The sequence below is a fragment of the Pteropus medius genome, unplaced genomic scaffold (genome assembly GCF_902729225.1).
Source record: "Pteropus medius unplaced genomic scaffold, Ma_sr-lr_union100, whole genome shotgun sequence".
Lineage (NCBI taxonomy): Eukaryota > Metazoa > Chordata > Mammalia > Chiroptera > Pteropodidae > Pteropus > Pteropus medius.
In genome coordinates, this window is record NW_024342475.1 from 499,524 (window position 1) to 516,858 (window position 17,335).

A 17,335-nucleotide genomic window follows, 5' to 3' on the forward strand; every position below is an offset into this window, starting at 1 on the left:
GAATCACCAAAACTAAAGTCACAGCCCCTAAATCAATTTTATGACATGGCTGGTTTACAAACTATGAATCCCTTGAATGAAGGACTGTTTAGACTCCTCTTGAGGGTGGAACCTTCATATTGTAAAAATGGTTGCTGCTAATCTTTTTCCCAGAGTTCCCCCCAAAGGGACCTATGGCTATGTACCAATGTGTGTACTGAAAGAGGACATACTTTTTTTTGCGACGACTGGATCCTTGCTTACTGGTTTGGGTGAGGGCCTGAGGAAGCAGGCTTCACTCTAGATTGGATGCTGTCAGAAAGCAGGTGCGGTTCTAATACCAAGTGTCACCATACATTTAACTTTTGGGAGGGCTGATTAGAACAACAATAAAGCTCTAAAAGGTAAAGAAGTAGCAGTTGCTCATTTAGCCAGGAGGGGTGTTTGGCATTGTCTGGGTAGCACAATGACCTTGTTTTGGTCCATCTAAACAAAATTAGAGTCTTGTTTTGTCCCACTTTACATGGTCTCAGAGAAACCTTCTTTGAGGATAGTATTCTGTGATTCTTTTATGTCCTGAAGGAGAATAACATGGTCTAGCTGTGAGCGCCACGCCAGCTTCCAGATGTCAGGGGCTGTTTTTAGTTCTCAGTCCATTCAATACAACATTATATACAGCAGTCATTTGAAAGAGTTAGATTTTCAGTGACTGATATTAGAAAATGTCTAGCTTATATTGAGTTTAGGAAAAATGAATACAGAACATGAGACTTCATTTTTAAAAACAAATGTGTATGTTGGTATATGTAGGTTTATGGGGAGAAAAGAATCTGGTTATCTTCAAGGGAAAGGATTCCAGGTGCATTTTTTCCCTTAAATTTTGCTTGATACAATTTTAAATTTGTTTCCAGGAACGTGTTTTAAAAGTGCTATCATAAGGATATTTTAACCAGAAAATGTGAAAGAAAAAACTCAATACTAAAACATGCTCTTTCACCTATAGAATCATCATCCTCAGTGCTCTGGCATTAAATCATAGGCTTCATAGCCAGAATGAATTCAATGCCAAGCTCTTCAACCGTTATGCTTGCTTTGAGATAGTGGACAAATTTCCTAACTTCTCTGAAATTCGGTGTTTCCACCCCCAAAGTAGGGATAATAACTGTAATGAAAAGTTTAAATGAGGGCAGAGTACTTTCCCGCGAGCACAAGCTTCCGCTTTGGCTCTCTCAAGTTGTTTTTTTCTGCCAAACTAGTGGTGCCGCGGGGTCCAGAGTAGGGGCTGGTCCCTTATTCGTTCATCAGATCATTCTACGTCCCAAATCATTTTACGTCGCCCATTCTTTAAATTCAGTTTTAGCCTCATATCATCAGATTATACTAAACATTATCCTTTTTTCAATCATCTGGTGTGCCCTAGACAGTCAATCCCCACTAATTTCTTGAAGACTGTATCTCCTCACATGTTTCCTTTCCAACAACACTCCGGGCATCATTGGAGGCATCTCGACTTCAGGAAGTCGTGTCTTTGGAATATTTTCGCTGGAAGACGCAAAGAAAGGTAAAGCCGACCCCCAGGGGAGGAACCTACAAGGTAGGGACTGTGGGATTCTCTCCATTCGGGCAATTTGGGAAGCGCAGTCAAGGAGCGTCTTGTAGTCCCAACACTTCTTCCAGAAGAGTGGGAATACACGTAAAGGTTTTCCCTTTGGCGAATATTCGGAAGGCGTAGTGCACACGCCCTGTTGCTGCCGCTGGAACTTCCGCTCAGGAAGGCGAGTCTGGTGGATTCTGGGAAGTGTAGTCCCGCGGGTCCGTGGGCTCGCAGGAACTTCCGGTCCTGGAGTGCGGAGTTGCTACAGTATTTTCCGTGGGGTGGCGTGACCGTTCCGCGTCCCGCGGGCCATTCAGAACTTACTTGGATCTGTGCTTGGGACCCGAACGACTCAGCGGTCGACTTAGGGGCAAAGAGCCCTCAGCGGTGAACTCAGGTATCGAGGGGTGAGGTGGGCGGTGCCTCTGTGCGTTCGGGGCGGTTCTCGCGTCCCCAGGCGGGACTGGCTCAGGTCGCGTATCGCCCGGTTCGCGAGTGCCCAGGGCTCTCAGCTCGCCCAGTCCTCCTCCCTACACCTTCCACGCGCGGTTCGACTTCTTGGCATTGGAGGTTAATTTCCCTGTGCCTCCCGGTGTTGTTCTTTAAAATGGGCATATGAGCACCTTCCTAATAGAATTGTTTTGGGGATTGAAATAGAGGATACAAGATCTAAATCTTAAAACAGTTCGTGGCAAGTAGCGAATAATGATCTCTCCGTCGAGCGGTCTAGTCTCCGGGTTAGCGTCTGAGCTCCAGCTGCAGTGACTCTGGCTCTGCTCTCCGATCACTGCGTCCTGCTACATAATCCCTTTTTTTTTTTTTTAGAAAGGTGAGGGATCCTTCCGGATTACACGGAGAGAGGGAGGGTTTAAACTTTTCTGGACGACCGCCTCACGATCAGGGCATTTCATAACATTCTTTTTTTCCCCAGCCTGACTCCTCAGAAAGGACTGCATGGACATAGAGGGAGTGACTCCTTGGCTACTGACAGCAAAGCTCCACATGAGTGAGACTTGGCCTTGTCCGTTTACAACAATGTTCACGTAAATCAGTGAATGTGTAGGATGTGTAATCGGGCATGGGTATTGGTGATAATTACCCTTAACTACTAACTTCAATGATGAGGATTTTGTACAAGTAAATACATTATGTCACACCGTGGCTCTGTGAAGAAAGACAGCTTTTTTTCTATTCTATAAATTGAGGTTGCGTCTCAAGGGGTATAAATAAATGGCCCATAGTCACCCACTTAATAAGAGGCTGAGCTGGGGTTGGAATTTAGGCAGTCCGAGTCCAGAGCTGGGGTTCAAAATCTCGTGAATGTATTCTTTAGCTATAGAAACTAGCTGGAATCAGGCCAGATAGTTAGGACTTGGTCTTAGAGAACCTTAAAAGAAAGGCTAATGGGCTTGGACTTAAATGAGTTTTTTAAAACATTGTCAAGTATTTTGTTTCACTTATTACAAAAAACCATATAGAACCAAATCATTGTGGCACATTCAGAAAGTACAGAAATCTGCAAGAGAAAAATGTAATTACGCATTCATCCAGGATGTAAAGGTAGCAAGTGTTAACAAATCAATGAGTTGTAACCTTCTAATGTTTCAGTTTAGTGGTTCTCTGTGTATATTTGTATGTTTATAAACATTTTACAAAGTTTTTTATCATACTTTTCTTAATGCTTTTCCTTTTACGTGTTTTAACTATGGAAATTTACAAACAGTACCAAGAAAGAATAAACTAACTTCCATATAATTTCATGATCATTCTTATTATTCTCATTAATATTATTCCTATGACTGTTTCTGATTTTTAAAAACTTTTCTATAATTTTAAACCTAGAGAAAAGTCGCAAAAATAGTATCAAGAATTCTCATATACGCTCTACCCAAATTCACCACTTGTTTACATTTTGTCTATGCTTTGTGGCTCCATGAGCCAAATAACACCAGGAATATACCTGCATTTAATGACAGCTTATTTTTGCTTTCTGCAGGAAGGAAACCCACGTACCATGGGTAGTCAGGAGGTGTCTTGGTAAGAGGGATTTAGGAGAGGTTGATTATAGGGTTTTAGCATCACATACTCAGTAATATTAGACATTATACTAGATGATATTGTTATCAGATATTAGGTATCCATTAAGTTATTACAATAGGGGTTAATATTGTTACTTTTAAATAATACTAGAAAACTGATAATACTGTTATGTAATCTACAGTCCTGTATTATTTTGTTCTTTTTCATTTAAAGTTCCCATAATATAATATTTTCACTGGAGGACTGGGGGAAAGGCAACAGAGACTTGCAGTGTAGTCATTCCCCCCTCCCCTCCGTTTTAAAGTCCAATTTTTTTGGTGAGAATAGATTTTATTTTAAACATATATTTAAGAAAAGCAAAAGTTTTTTCTCCGTTATGATCTGTAGATTTGAATCTCGGCTACCTTTACAAACTGTCATCACCAGCAGTTGCTCTGTTCATTCCCAAGGTAACGTCTAGAAATCTCTGTTCTGCTATCTGAATATCTGTAGCAACCCAGGACTCTAATTTGGTGCCTCCTAAATAATTGTGTTCCATCTCCTGACATTTATTTTTAAAATCTACAATATGTCATGCTTTTCTTAATGTTCTTTAATGTGGAACAATTCCACAGCCTTTGTATTTTTTCGTTCTTGATATTTTTGAAGAGTATAGAGGCAAGTTATTTTGGAGAAAGTCCCTCACTTGGTGTTTATCTGATAGGTTCCGTGTTTAGGTTCAGTTCATGCATTGTTGGTAGAGATTTCACAGAAGTGGTGAGGTGTCCTTGTCATTTGCAACATAACAGGAGCTGTCGGTTTGTCCCTATATTGGTGGATTCAACTTTGTTCACTAGGCCAAGGTGATGTCCGTCAGATATCTCTGTTGTAAAGTTACTGTTTTTTTCCCCAAAATCAATAGTTTTTTTCTGGGGAGAAACATTTATTAGTGGGCATTTTACTGCAAAGACAAGCTTCCCTCCCTGCCCCACACTTATTTATTCATTCATTCAAATATAAATATTCTATCAGTAGTTTTACTAATATTCTATTAATAGTTTAATTAAATGATGTGTAAATTAACATTTATTTTAACCAACTGGAGGTATATTGTGCATACCATAGAATTCTCCCATTTCAGATGTACATATCAATGAGTTGTAACTTCGTTGAGTGGTTCGACCATTGCCATAATTAGTTTAGAGTATTTTTGTTTCCCCAATTGTATTCCTCATGCCCATTTGCACATAAGCCCCATTCTCTTCCCAAATACCCAGGCACCCACTAACCTACGTTCTGTCTCCATAGATTTGCTTAGTCTGGGCATTTCAATAGACGGAATCATACAATATGTGGTCTTGTGACTGGTGTTTTTGCACTTTCCACAGTGTTTACAGGGTTCATTCATGTCATAGCACAATCAGGCCTTCATTTCTTTTAACTGGCCAATAATATTCCATTGTATGATTATGCCACAGTTTGTCTCTTCATTGGCATATAGGTCAACATTGTGATTGTCCTCAGTTTTAGATTACTATGAATGACGCTGCTATAAATATTCGCATGCTAATTCACAATAATTCACGTGTTGTCTGTGTTCGTGAGCAGCATCCAAGCCACTCTTTCGTGTCTATTTTTCTGTCTTCACAGGCACTCCTAGGCAATTTTGCCCTCCTGGGATCTGTACCACTCAGGACTGCACTGGACCTCAGAAGTAAGAGGAAAAATGACCACATCCAAGGTAAGCAGGTCTTGCCTTTCTCACTTTTAAAATTCCATCTCATTACTCAGCTGTCACATGCTTTTCTTGGGACGACTCAAGCAGAAAAACAGGCATTTGAGGACCTGTTTTGCAGGGTGTCTTTGTCCCTTTTGAGTTTACTTTGCATTTGTTTTTGGTTTTTGTTTTATTATTCTTTGTTTTATGGGGTAGACAATTTATTAGAAATGAACAACTGCTTCACTGCTGACAAATTAGTGGTTTTTGTTTTCTCATACTCTTTTCTTCATGTACATTTATAGCTACTTGTATTCATGATATTACATTTAATTTTAAGTTGAGTCTACGGGCATACCACCCTGAACAAGCTTGATCACGTGTGACCTTGGAAGCTAAGCAGGGTCAGGCCTGGTTAGTACTTGGATGGGAGACCACCTGGGAAGACCAGGTGCTATAGGCATTAAAAATAAAAAATAAGGGATTGTAAGCTGACAAAGTCCTTGCAATCTGTGAGGTCGACCAAGGGTTACCTCATCCAAAAAAAAAAAAAAATTTAAGTTGACTTTTTTACTCTCAATATTATGTGATGTTTATTTTTTACATCATATTCTCATTGAATTGATGTACCTTTTAATTTTTAACTACTTTCCACTCAGACATTTAGATGGTTTATAAATGTTACAGCTTTTTAAAATTTATTTTTATTTTTTAATTACAATTGACGTTCAATATTATATTAGTTTCAGATATACAGCATAGTGGGTAGACATTTATGTAACTTATGAAGTGGTTCCTCTCTATAACTCTAGTGCCCACCTAACACCATACATAGCTATTACAGTATTATTGACTGTATTCTTTATGTAGCTTACATCCCCTTGAGGAATTTTACTGTTTTAAACAACACTGCAGTGACAGCTGTCTTACATAAAACCTTTCAAAAATCAATTTTGAAAACAATGTGCCAATTTTTTGTCCTGTACCAAAACTGATATGTGTCAAGTTGGCTGTTTTCTAGGTAGAGTAACCAAATACAAGCACAACACAGCAGACTCTCACTGCCGCTGCATACAGATATCATTGGAGGTTTTCACATAGGAAGAGCTGGATCTCATCTTCCCCATGCCTGAGTCATGCCTCGTGTGCATTTTATTTGTCTTTTTTGTTGTTGTCTTTTTATGTATTAGCTACTTTGACTAAAGTAATAGGTAACCTTAGTTTAAAATGTCCAGAGATACTAAAAGATTTGCCAGTAACTTGCATTCTTGTGCCCGCACTTCCTCCTCAGAGCAGCTGAATGAGGAAATTTAGTTCTCATCTTCATCTTAAAATATGAAAAACCCGCTCGGATTCCCACAGGAAACCAAAGATCAGGAATGGTAGGCATTCTGCTCAAGTGCCGAGAAGAGAGAAAGAGTTCATTTCAGGACCTGTGCCTTGTAGTGTGGGCTCTGGAGAGGCAAGATCCTTGCAATTTGTGAGGTCAACCAAGGGTTGCCTTGTCTAAGGAAAAAAAAAAAAAGTTTGGACTAAATTACTAAACACTTCTGGGGGCCATTGGCAATATTCACCGAAAGGTAAAACACATGTAGCCCAGGATGCTTACTTAGGGTTCTTGCGTGTTACTTGTAAGTAGACTTAAAGAGAAGGCACAAAGTAAAAATATGAGGACTGTCGTCATTGCCGCACTCCTCTTGAGGCTGAAGAAAACCAGTGGCATTGGCAGGATAGAGGGAGAACAGCTGGGAGGTCTACAAATTGACATAAGTCCCTCACAATCTGGAGCCAACTCCCACCTTTCCTCTCCACCTCTCGGTTCTCTTCCATTTCCAGTGGTTATTGATGATAAGATTGAGGTTGCCTGTGATTGGTGTTGTAGGAGACAGTGACCTTCAAGGACGTGGCTGTGACCTTCACCAAGGAGGAGCTGAGGCTGCTGAACTCTGCCCAGAGGAAGCTGTACCAGGATGTGATGCTGGAGAACTTCAGGAACCTGGTCTCTGTGGGTGAGGACAGGCGCCCTCTCTAACTGAATATCAGTTCCCTGGATTGGCTTTGTGTCCTCAGGTGTTCGAGGCTTTGGAGATATTGAAATGATTGCCTCCATTTGTAGACCTGACTTTTTTTTTTAAACTAATTTATTTCTTATTTTTTTCTTTTAATTTGTTAGGCAAGGCAATTCTTGGTTGACCTCACAGATTTCAAGGACCTTGTCAGCTTACAATCCCTTATTTTTTATTTTTTACACCTACAGCACCTGGTCTTCCTAGGTGGTCTCCCATCCAAGTACTAACCAGGCCCAACCCTGCTTAGCTTCCGAGATCACACAGGATCGGGCTTGTTCAGGGTGGCATGGCCGTAGACTAGACCTGACTTTTCTACCAACAGTTTTTAATGGAATAAAAAAATAAGGTAGAAAATATAAGTTTTTTAGGAAGAACGGATTACATTGAAGCAAAAACTGTGGCCAGTTGTGTGAACGATGTAAGAACTAGTGGAAGGAGATTTAATGAAAATAGACATTGGTTAGAAATAGGTTTTCTTTTTTTTTTTAATTTTTTTAGAAATAGGTGTTTGTAATACATTTTAATGCATATCTATCTGGATCTTGAGATTTGGTATTTCTCCAAATAGGTGATGTTTTTTAAAATGTTTGAAAACACTGACTTTGATTACATTGAACAGTATATAGTAGGAATCTAAATTTCCAGTAAATTGTACCTTTAGTGTATTCACTTTAAATATTCACTTTAAATTGCATGGTCCCAGGGCGTCACCCCTTCCAACATGACGTATTCTACTTGGAACAGGAAAAAAGGCTTTGGATGATGACAGTAACCCAAAGAGAAGGGAAATCAGATAAGAACCAAGCAGATAGAAGTCCTCGGAGATGTTCTTCCACGTCTTTTACTTCTTCTCTCCTCCCTTTTGCCAACATCTGGTCCAAATCACCAAACCTCTTTCTTGAATTATTTCACCCGCCTCCATGCCCTGCTTTCACACTTCCTGACTCTGGTCTGTTCTCCATGTAGCGGCCATAGGAAATGTCTGTCATACTTCCATGCCTCTGCTCAAAACCCTTTATGGCTTCTTCTTTGTCTGAAAACCTCATAAAGTGTCATCTAGAGTCCTCATTGGCCTGCCCCACGTCCTCACTCATTCCGAATACGTCTCTGATCGTCTGCCTCGCTCCATCTCTTCCACCCACATCGTCCTGCTGTTACCAGACCTTCCAGGGACGCATTATTGCCTGTTGCTGCCGTAACAAATTCCCACAAGCATCATGGCCTGAAACAACATGCGTTGATTCTCTTACAGTTCTTTAAGTCAGATATGTGACATGGTTCTTTCTGAGCTAAAATCAAGGTGTTGGCACAGTTACTTTTTTTTTTTTTGGAAGCTCTAGGGGAGAATCTGTGTCTTTGCCTTTTCAGCTTCTAGATTTACGCCACATTTCTTAACTTGTGGCCTCTTTCCTCTGTCTTCACAGCCAGCACGAGTCTTCTCTCCGTAGTCGCATTTCCCTCTGATACTCTCCTCTGCAACCGTCTTCCATTTTAAGGTCAGCTGATTATCAGCCTTAGTTTCCCTTTGCCATGTAACCTAACATATTTTAGGCTCCAAAAATTAAGATGTGGATTCCTCAGGGGACAGTGTATTCGGCCTTCTGCAGGCACTTCTGCCTCAGAGCCCTTACTTGCTTTCTCTCTGTCACCTCAAATCCTCCTCTTCCCTCCTTACTTCATTCAGATCCCTGCTTAGTTGTAATTTCATGAACTAGGCCTTCTCTAACCACCTGTGTAAAATACTATCCTTTCTGCTCTTCTTGATACTGGGTCTCCTGTTTTTGTTTGCTTGTTTATTGCCTCTCTCTGCACTGGAGTGTAATCCCTACAAGCAAGGAATTTTTGTCGTTTTTTTATTGCTCTATCTTCAGTGCCTGGAATAGTCTGGTATGTGGCAAGCATTTGTAAATACTCCTTGAATTAGTAAATGTGTTTATGAATGGGGAGCTTAGTGTCTCCACGGGTAATGGAGATAGCTCCAGGTCATGGGCAAACCGGAGTGAGTGAAGGATGTCGCAGACCATCTGTTGTCTTCTGATGACTGCCCACCCAGTTACTGTCTATTTCAGTCACTCTCTTGAGCGCCCTTGGCATGAATGCGTGCTTTTGTGTATGTGTACTTGACCCATATCCTAGAGAAACTTGTAAGCATTGTGGTTATGACCAGACTGAGGAGCACTCTTTCCCTGTGGCTTTCCTGGAGTCTTCCACAGGGGAGCATATTCACTTCTGGGGAGAATATTTTAAAGTGAGGATTCCGATGTCTGATTCTCAGCTAGCTCCCCCACACAAGGAAGAGATGTCTTTTTCCTACAGTGTCAGATAGTAACCATGTTGCAAGCTGCTTTTCCTATCTGCAGCCCATGTCACTGCCCCCAGGTGTCCCCTTCCTGTCCCTGAGAGGGAGGATTTAAGGTGATTGAGAGTGACATCAGACACACACTTGAATTTGCCTATATCTCTGGTTCAAAAATCTGTTCTGCCTTTGTTTTCTACAAATTTAGCCATTGAACAAATATTGAAGAATACAGATTTCATATGATTTTCCCTTGTTTTTTTTTTAAAAGACTTGGTGTTTTTTAACTAGTGAACCTGGAAAGAATCAGGAAATGTCCTGCTCAAAATTCCTGTCATATCCTCAGAAAGACTCCCCTCACACAACTATTTTTTAAGGGTCAAATTTATCAAATATAAACAAACTACATTACTTACCAAGAAGTACACATTCCCTGAGTAATATTTTTCCAAGCTTTCACGCTTGGAGCTTATCTTTCCATTTGAATAATTTCTTTTATTAAGAACTGAGTAACTTCTAGAATCAAAGTCTTCACGTTTTGTTGTTGTTGTTGTTGTTGTTGTTTTAACATGAACCACAGCAAGCAATGCATTTTTCATTGTAACCAGAACAAACATTTCACGGTTGTAGATTTACATGTATGACTTTCGTTGGCATTTCATGTAGTGACCCCTTTCCTGTTGGTGATAATGCTCAAATAGTTCCTATTCTGGTTCTTTTTTCTGAATGCTTATTACAAGCTTTTAAATTTATTTCATAGCTCACTAGAGGGCTGGAGTTTTCTATTTGAAAAACCGTCGTGATAGGCTCTTTTATGTATAGTCAACATTTTTCCACACTCCGTTTTCAAAGAGATAGTCTAGAAGCCTCAGAGGGAACCAGTGATAGCCCCTCTTCCTTTTCACACCAAAGAATTTTTGCCACCTTTGATTTTCTCATTAGCATCATGCTTGTTGTATCCCTGTGTCTGGTACACTTATTCATCTTTCTAGCAGAACTGAAGTTTTCTGTCCCTTTTCTATTTCAAATAACTTACCTGAAAAATGTGTACAACTCCAAGTCTTACTAGGACGTGACTTAAATGTGCACCAGAAAAGTCAAACTGGATTTCATTTATTCATTTAACACACATTTGTTGAGTACCCACCGTGCTTCAGGCACAGTTCTGAGCAGTGCTTTTAAAGCAGAAAAGTGTGAAATGTGTTCATTGTACAAGGCGTAACATGCTTCCTTCTTTGATGCTGCATTGTGGTGGGAAAGATGTATATTAAACAACACATGACTTAGTGTGTGGAGCGATAAAAAGCGCTATGTAGAATATCTACAAGGAGCGTGGAAGTTGCCAGAGGTGAAATGAGTGACGACAAGATTTATTCTTTTATAGCGGGTGGTAAAGAGGCCTTGTTGGTGAGCTGACATTGAGCAGAGACCTAACAGACACGAGGAGCCATCCTGGGATGAATTCCTGACAGGAACAAACTCCCATTCTAGGGTTGTTTTTTCAGGTTTACTCCATGACCTCATCTTTTCCTTTTGCCAGGCTCTGTCTTCATTGTAAAACAGGGGTCCCCAACCCCCGGGCCTTGAACCAGTACTGGTCCACGACCTGTTAGGAACTGGGCCGTACAGCAGGAGGTGAGCGGCAGGCCATTGAGCGAAGCTTCATCTGTATTTGCGGCAGCTTCTCAGCGCTAGCATCGCCGCCTCAGCTCTGCCTCAGATCCTCAGGCGTTAGATTCTTACAGGAGCACCAGTCTCTGGTGCCAAAAAGGTTAGGGACGGCTTTACATTTTACAATGTGAAAGATTATTTTCCACTTTTTCACATGTTTTTCAAGAGATCTGAATTATTGCCAGGTTTTAGAACAATGTATGGTATGTTCAACTTTAGTTCCTTTTTGTCCTCGTGAAGGAAACTTGCCAGAAGGGGCTAACATTTCACTCTCTGCTTTATGCTGTGTTTTAGTCAGTATGTGATTAGATACTTGCTCCCAAACCTGCAAGTCATTCTAACCATTCTGGTCACCTTGACATTGAAGTAACTTTCCAATAAAATGACCCAAATCAGAGTTATATGGAAGTTATTTCTCACAAAAGAGGAGGCAGCTTTTAATTGGCTATTCTTACAAGGAGGGGAGCAAATTTCTTTGTGTTAAACATTTTTTTTTAAGTATTTTCTATTTTCAAAAAAAGACTTTTATTCACGCAGTTTTAGGTTCACAGCCACTTTGAGAGGAAGGTGCAAGATAATCACCCTTAAAGTATCATACAGAATATTTTCACTGTCCTAAAAATCATCTGTGCTCTACTTATTTATCCCTTTCTCCCTCCCCCTAACTCCTGTCAACCAGTGAAATTTTTATTGTCTCCATACTTTTGCTTTTCCAGGAGTGCCTTATAGTTGGAATCATACAGTATGTAGACTCTTCAGACTAGCTCCTTTTATTTAGTAATATGCATTTACCTTTCTGTCATATCTTTTCACGGCTCAATAGATCTTTTTTTTTTTTTTAGTATGCTGTTGTATAGATATACCACAGTTTGTTTATCTGTTCACCTACTGAAGAACATCTTGTGTTTGCTTCCAACTTTTGTCACTATGACTAGAGCTGCTATGAACACCCATGTACAAGTTTTTGTGTGGACTTTAGTTTTCAACTCTTGGTAAATACCAAGGAGCAAAACATCTGGATCCTGTAGTAAGAGTTTGTTTAGTTTTCTAAATGACCACCAAAGTGGCTTCCAAAATGGCTGTACTGTTTTGCATTTCCACCAGCAATGAATGAGAGTTCCTGTTGCTCCACATCCTTGTCAGTATTTGGAGGTATCAGTGTTGTGGATTTTGGCCATTTTAATAGGTACGTAGTGATAACTCATTATTGTTTGAATATGCAGTTCTCTGATGGCATAAGATGTAGAACATCTATTTATATGCTTAATTGCCATCTATATATCTTGTTAGGTGAATTATCTTTTAAAGTCTTTGGCTGATTTTTTTAATTGGGTTCTTTGTTTTCTTATTGTTGAGTTTTAAGAGAAGTACTTTTTAAACTAATTGAAAGTTTATTGAAAACAATCTCCAGATGTTTAGATAAGTTTGTATAAATACAGAAACTTTTGAATACCAACAAGGGTAAATCTTTTAGAAAACACATTTCTAAACTGAAATTACTAAAAGTAGTCAAAAGTTTATAATAGTTGCCAACTCATTTAATGTTTGTAAACACAAGAAAAACAAGATTAAGTGTATATGTTGCGCCGACTTTCCAGGAATACTTTGAATATGTAAATATAAATACTTTGAGGTATCAGCTATTAGAAAATATTATATGAACCCAAAATTTGAAGTATTTATGTTATTGCTTTCCCTTAAAGTTTTAATTGATTCATATTTGATTACCTATATAACTTTTCTATCTACATAATTTATTAACTACATAATTTACTAGTCAAGATTCTACACCTACTTTGAAATTCAGTAGAAATGGACATAGGTTAACAGTTTGAAACGCATTATCATTTTTTTTTTTAATTAAATCTTTGATGTCTAACTAGTACCTCACACAGGAGACTGGGTGTGTACTAATGGGTTTCATTATGCTTAGTGACTAGGAGCCAACTGAACCACCTCTAGGTTTCTATAAGCATGTAAACCAGAGAACATGATACACGGTAAACAAGAAAAAATGAATATTCTCCTGGATTCATTAAAATCTAATTCTGTCTCCTAAATGTGAAATCTTGAAAACACAAAGCCTTCAGTTGTCCACTTCTCTGAATTTTCTGTCTTTACAGGAGGAAAGATCCAAAGTGAGATAAAGACCATTCCAGAAGCAGGACCATGTGAAGAGCTTTTTTGCTGGCAGATCTGGCAACAGATTGCAAGTGACTTAACCAGGCATCAAGACTCGATTATAAAGAGCTTTCAGTTCCCTAGACAAAGCGATTCACCCAGCCAGGTTGGGACAGGACTATCCATAACTCACACAGGCCAGAAACCTTACCAGTGTAATGAATGTAAAAAATCTTTCAATGATGTCTCCAAGTTTGATCTTCATCAACAGATACACTCAGGAGAGAAGTCTCATATGTGTAGTGAGTGTGGAAAAAGCTTCTGTTATAGCTCAGCGCTCCGTATTCATCAGAGAGTTCACTTGGGAGAGAAACGCTATAAATGTGACGAGTGTGGTAAGGAATTCAGTCAGAACTCATATCTACAAACTCATCAGAAAGTCCACACTGTAGAGAAACCGTTCAAATGTGAGGAATGTGGGAAAGGCTTCAGTCACAGATCAACACTTACTGTTCATTGTAAGTTACACACAGGAGAGAAACCTTATAATTGTGACAAATGCGGAAGGGCCTTTATTCACGCGTCCCATCTTCAGGAACATCAGAGAATCCACACTGGGGAAAAACCGTTCAAATGTGATATATGTGGGAAGAACTTCCGTCGTAGATCAGCACTTAATAGCCATTGTATGGTCCATACAGGAGAGAAACCATACAAATGTGAAGACTGTGGGAAGTGTTTCACTTGTAGCTCAAATCTTCATATCCATCAGAGGGTCCACACAGGAGAGAAACCTTATAAATGTGAGGAGTGTGGTAAGTGCTTCATTCAACCTTCACAATTTCAGGCTCATCGGAGAATCCACACTGGAGAGAAACCGTATGTATGTAAACAGTGTGGTAAGGGCTTCATTTACAGTTCAAGTTTTCAAGCCCATCAGGGAGTTCACACAGGAGCGAAACCATATAAATGTGATGACTGTGGGAAGAGCTTCAGGATGAAAATCCATTATCAAGTTCACCTCGTGGTCCACACAGGAGAGAAACCCTATAAATGTGAGGTATGTGGGAAGGGCTTCCGTCAGAGTTCGTATCTTAAAATCCATCAGAAGGCCCACAGTGTAGAGAAACCTTATAAGTGTGAGGCATGCGGGCAGGGCTTCAACCAGAGTTCACGACTTCAGGTTCACCAGCTGATCCATACTGGGGAGAAACCATACAAATGTGAAGAGTGTGGTAAGGGCTTCAGTCGTAGAGCAGATCTCAAAATTCATTGCAGGATCCACACGGGAGAAAAACCATATAATTGTGAGGAGTGTGGAAAGGTCTTCAGCCAGGCCTCACATCTTCTGACCCATCAGAGGATCCACAGTGGAGAAAAGCCGTTCAAATGTGACGCATGTGGGAAGAGCTTCGGGCGGAGTTCACACCTTCAAGCCCATCAAAAAGTCCACACCAGGGAAAAGCCATACAGATGCGAGGAGTGTGGGAAAGGCTTCAAGTGGAGCTTGAATCTCGACATGCATCAGAGGGTCCACACAGGAGAGAAACCATATAAGTGTGGGGAGTGTGGGAAGCACTTCAGTCAGGCCTCAAGCCTTCAGCTGCATCAGAGTGTCCACACTGGGGAGAAACCGTACAAATGTGATGCATGTGGGAAAGTCTTCAGTCGATCTTCACAGCTTCAGTACCATGGGCGAGTTCATACAGGGGAGAAACCTTACAAGTGTGACATGTGTGGTAAGACCTTCAGTTGGCGGTCCAATCTTGTAAGTCATCACAAAATTCATGGTGATACATTTTATGAAAGTGATGAAAGTGGTAAAAACATCAAAGAATTGTCAGAGGAAAAAAGTTCTACAAAATGACATTTCTTTAAAAACTCATGCAACCCAAATTCTTAAAATCATCAGTTTTCATAGAGAAAATATTCGATTTAGTTCAGTTGGTGTTTAAGCAATAGCTGAGTATATTTCAATTTTCAGCAGGCCACACAGTTGTAAATGGTGCAGTAAACACTTCAGAACTTTGACGTTTATCAGACTGACTTAGGAGATGGGACTTAGAAAGGGAAAGCGTTTTGTCTGGCCTTTAATGGAAATGTGATGATGGGCAAGCCAGAAGTGATTCCCCGAGAATGTAAGCTCCATGAGGGCAAGGTGTTTACTGCTGAGTCACATCATCCATAACATCAACTCATGCTAGTGGGTGTTCTCAGAACTTGTATGTTAAATACATACAAAGGAGAAAATGTACAATATGTGAAATTGTATCCAGAGGAGGGAACCTGCAAAATAAAATTAATTCAGGGAGAGGAACATTTGTTGAAATGTGGAAAATCATTCAGTATCGCAGTCTGTGATATTAATATGGTATTAGTCACCCTATTGCAGCTGGCTCCTGTCTTCCCCACAGCCCCTGTTCTCAAGTTGGATTCTAATTATTTGGGGCCCTGTCTTGTTTTCCAAGGATTGTATACAGCATAACTGAACTACCTTGTAATTTTTCTGACAGTACAGATTGAAATTTTTTTTTTACCTTTACAAGAAGTTGCTGCATATTACACAGTTGACTTTTATATATCAATGTTAAGGCAGGGGTTTACTGGAACACTTTGAAAGTGTCCCAGGTAGTTCAATGACAGTTTTCTTAGTCTTGAATTTATTATTGATTTCTAATGATCTGCATTTCCAATGAACTTTGAAATGTTTGCCTTCTAATTACTGTAGCATTTCTCTTATCAAAACTTCTCAGGTAGGAGCTAGGCCATATTCTTCCCCCTTACCCATGAAATGAATACCCAAAAAACTTGTGGGAATGTGTTAATTTTATCAAATATATTATTGAGACAAGACCGATGTTTATATTGCCTTTCCTATTGCTAGCGGTGAAGCACGGTTTTGGGAAAGGAGTGCGTATCAAAATATAGGTTGTACATCTCTTTGATCTGGAAATCATATAATTGGAAGTTACGATTAAGAGATTAAAATGCCAAGAAGATGAATGCCACATCGATGACGCCATTGAATTTTTAAAAATGGAAATAAGTATACATCTATAGGAATTTGAGTTTTGATATATTCCTATTTTAACCTAAGCCATTAAAATTATGGCAGATATCTGTAATAACAGGAGAAATATGTAACATGGGCTTTGAGAGATCAAAAATTGGAGTCTTCATAGTATAACCTTTGGGAGTGTGTTTATGTGTGTGTTTGCACATGTGCATGTGTATATATATACATGTGTAAGATAATGTGTAAAGGGGTGCTCTTCATGTGGTTTCCCTTGGCAAGAAGCATTTTGTGGTATTTTTCCATTTTATAGCTTCTTAAGTTATGTTTTAGTATTTCACTGAACATTGAATATTACCAAAGCAGTAAACTACAATTGAATTTTTAAAGTACTAAGTAATTATGTCTTACAGTTAAGACCTCCTAAATATGAGTGTTCTATGTCGTCATATAAGATCAAAGTTAAGGAATAGATTCTGAAAGCCAATTTAAAATCCAAAGCATTTTCTGGTTATTTTGCATACAGAGATAAATTAACGAACTTCGAAAATCATATCTTTGTAATTTATGCATGCTGTGCTCTAAGTATAAATTCATAACAGGGAGAGGGCTCAAAACAAAATAGATATATATACAATGTGGAAGTATTAAAAAAAAGATTCCCCGTTGAAAAGGTGTGCATAGGAAAGAACATGGCGTAATAGCCATGGCCGCTCAGACTGTGGAACAAGGAAGGGTAAAGAGCAGGTTTGGATGCCACCCTGTACTCAGACACAATGGTGGACTTTTCAGTGTTGTTGGGGAGACTGGCTTCCACAATTGGTTTTCTGGACCATACCTTCACAAGATGCTAGAT

General features: G+C 39.6%; 1 protein-coding gene, 1 non-coding gene and 1 pseudogene across 15 annotated transcripts; 2 read left to right on the top strand and 1 right to left on the bottom strand.

Moving 5' to 3' along the window:
* The first annotated feature begins 1,772 nt into the window (after positions 1–1,772).
* LOC120605242 (zinc finger protein 234-like) lies at positions 1,773–16,860 on the top strand. Of its 14 annotated transcripts, none has more exons than XM_039866110.1 (7): positions 1,788–1,970; positions 2,505–2,616; positions 3,570–3,610; positions 5,243–5,333; positions 7,192–7,318; positions 8,082–8,171; positions 13,469–16,860. In XM_039866110.1, the coding sequence occupies exons 4-7, from the start codon at positions 5,319–5,321 to the stop codon at positions 15,331–15,333; spliced, it is 2,097 nt and encodes a 698-aa protein (XP_039722044.1). In that variant the 5' UTR covers positions 1,788–1,970; positions 2,505–2,616; positions 3,570–3,610; positions 5,243–5,318; the 3' UTR covers positions 15,334–16,860. The 14 variants fall into 14 exon arrangements, 13 of the variants coding, with proteins under 13 accessions (XP_039722044.1, XP_039722045.1, XP_039722047.1 ...); XM_039866111.1 differs by having other exon boundaries at positions 2,505–2,594; XM_039866113.1 differs by having other exon boundaries at positions 2,505–2,579; positions 3,570–4,062.
* LOC120605414 (uncharacterized) lies at positions 5,654–5,772 on the top strand (annotated as a pseudogene).
* Positions 7,558–7,676, bottom strand: LOC120605377 (5S ribosomal RNA). The gene has a single exon (XR_005653622.1). It is a non-coding gene; the product is annotated as a 5S ribosomal RNA (ribosomal RNA).
* Positions 16,861–17,335: the final 475 nt, after the last annotated feature.

Bases quoted from the DNA above. Each gene is read 5' to 3' on its own strand.
- LOC120605242 (XM_039866110.1), top strand. The intron at 7,319-8,081 runs GTGAGGACAGGC...GCATGGTCCCAG, and splicing joins CAGGAACCTGGTCTCTGTGG to GGCGTCACCCCTTCCAACAT. The intron at 8,172-13,468 runs ATAAGAACCAAG...CTGTCTTTACAG, and splicing joins CCAAAGAGAAGGGAAATCAG to GAGGAAAGATCCAAAGTGAG.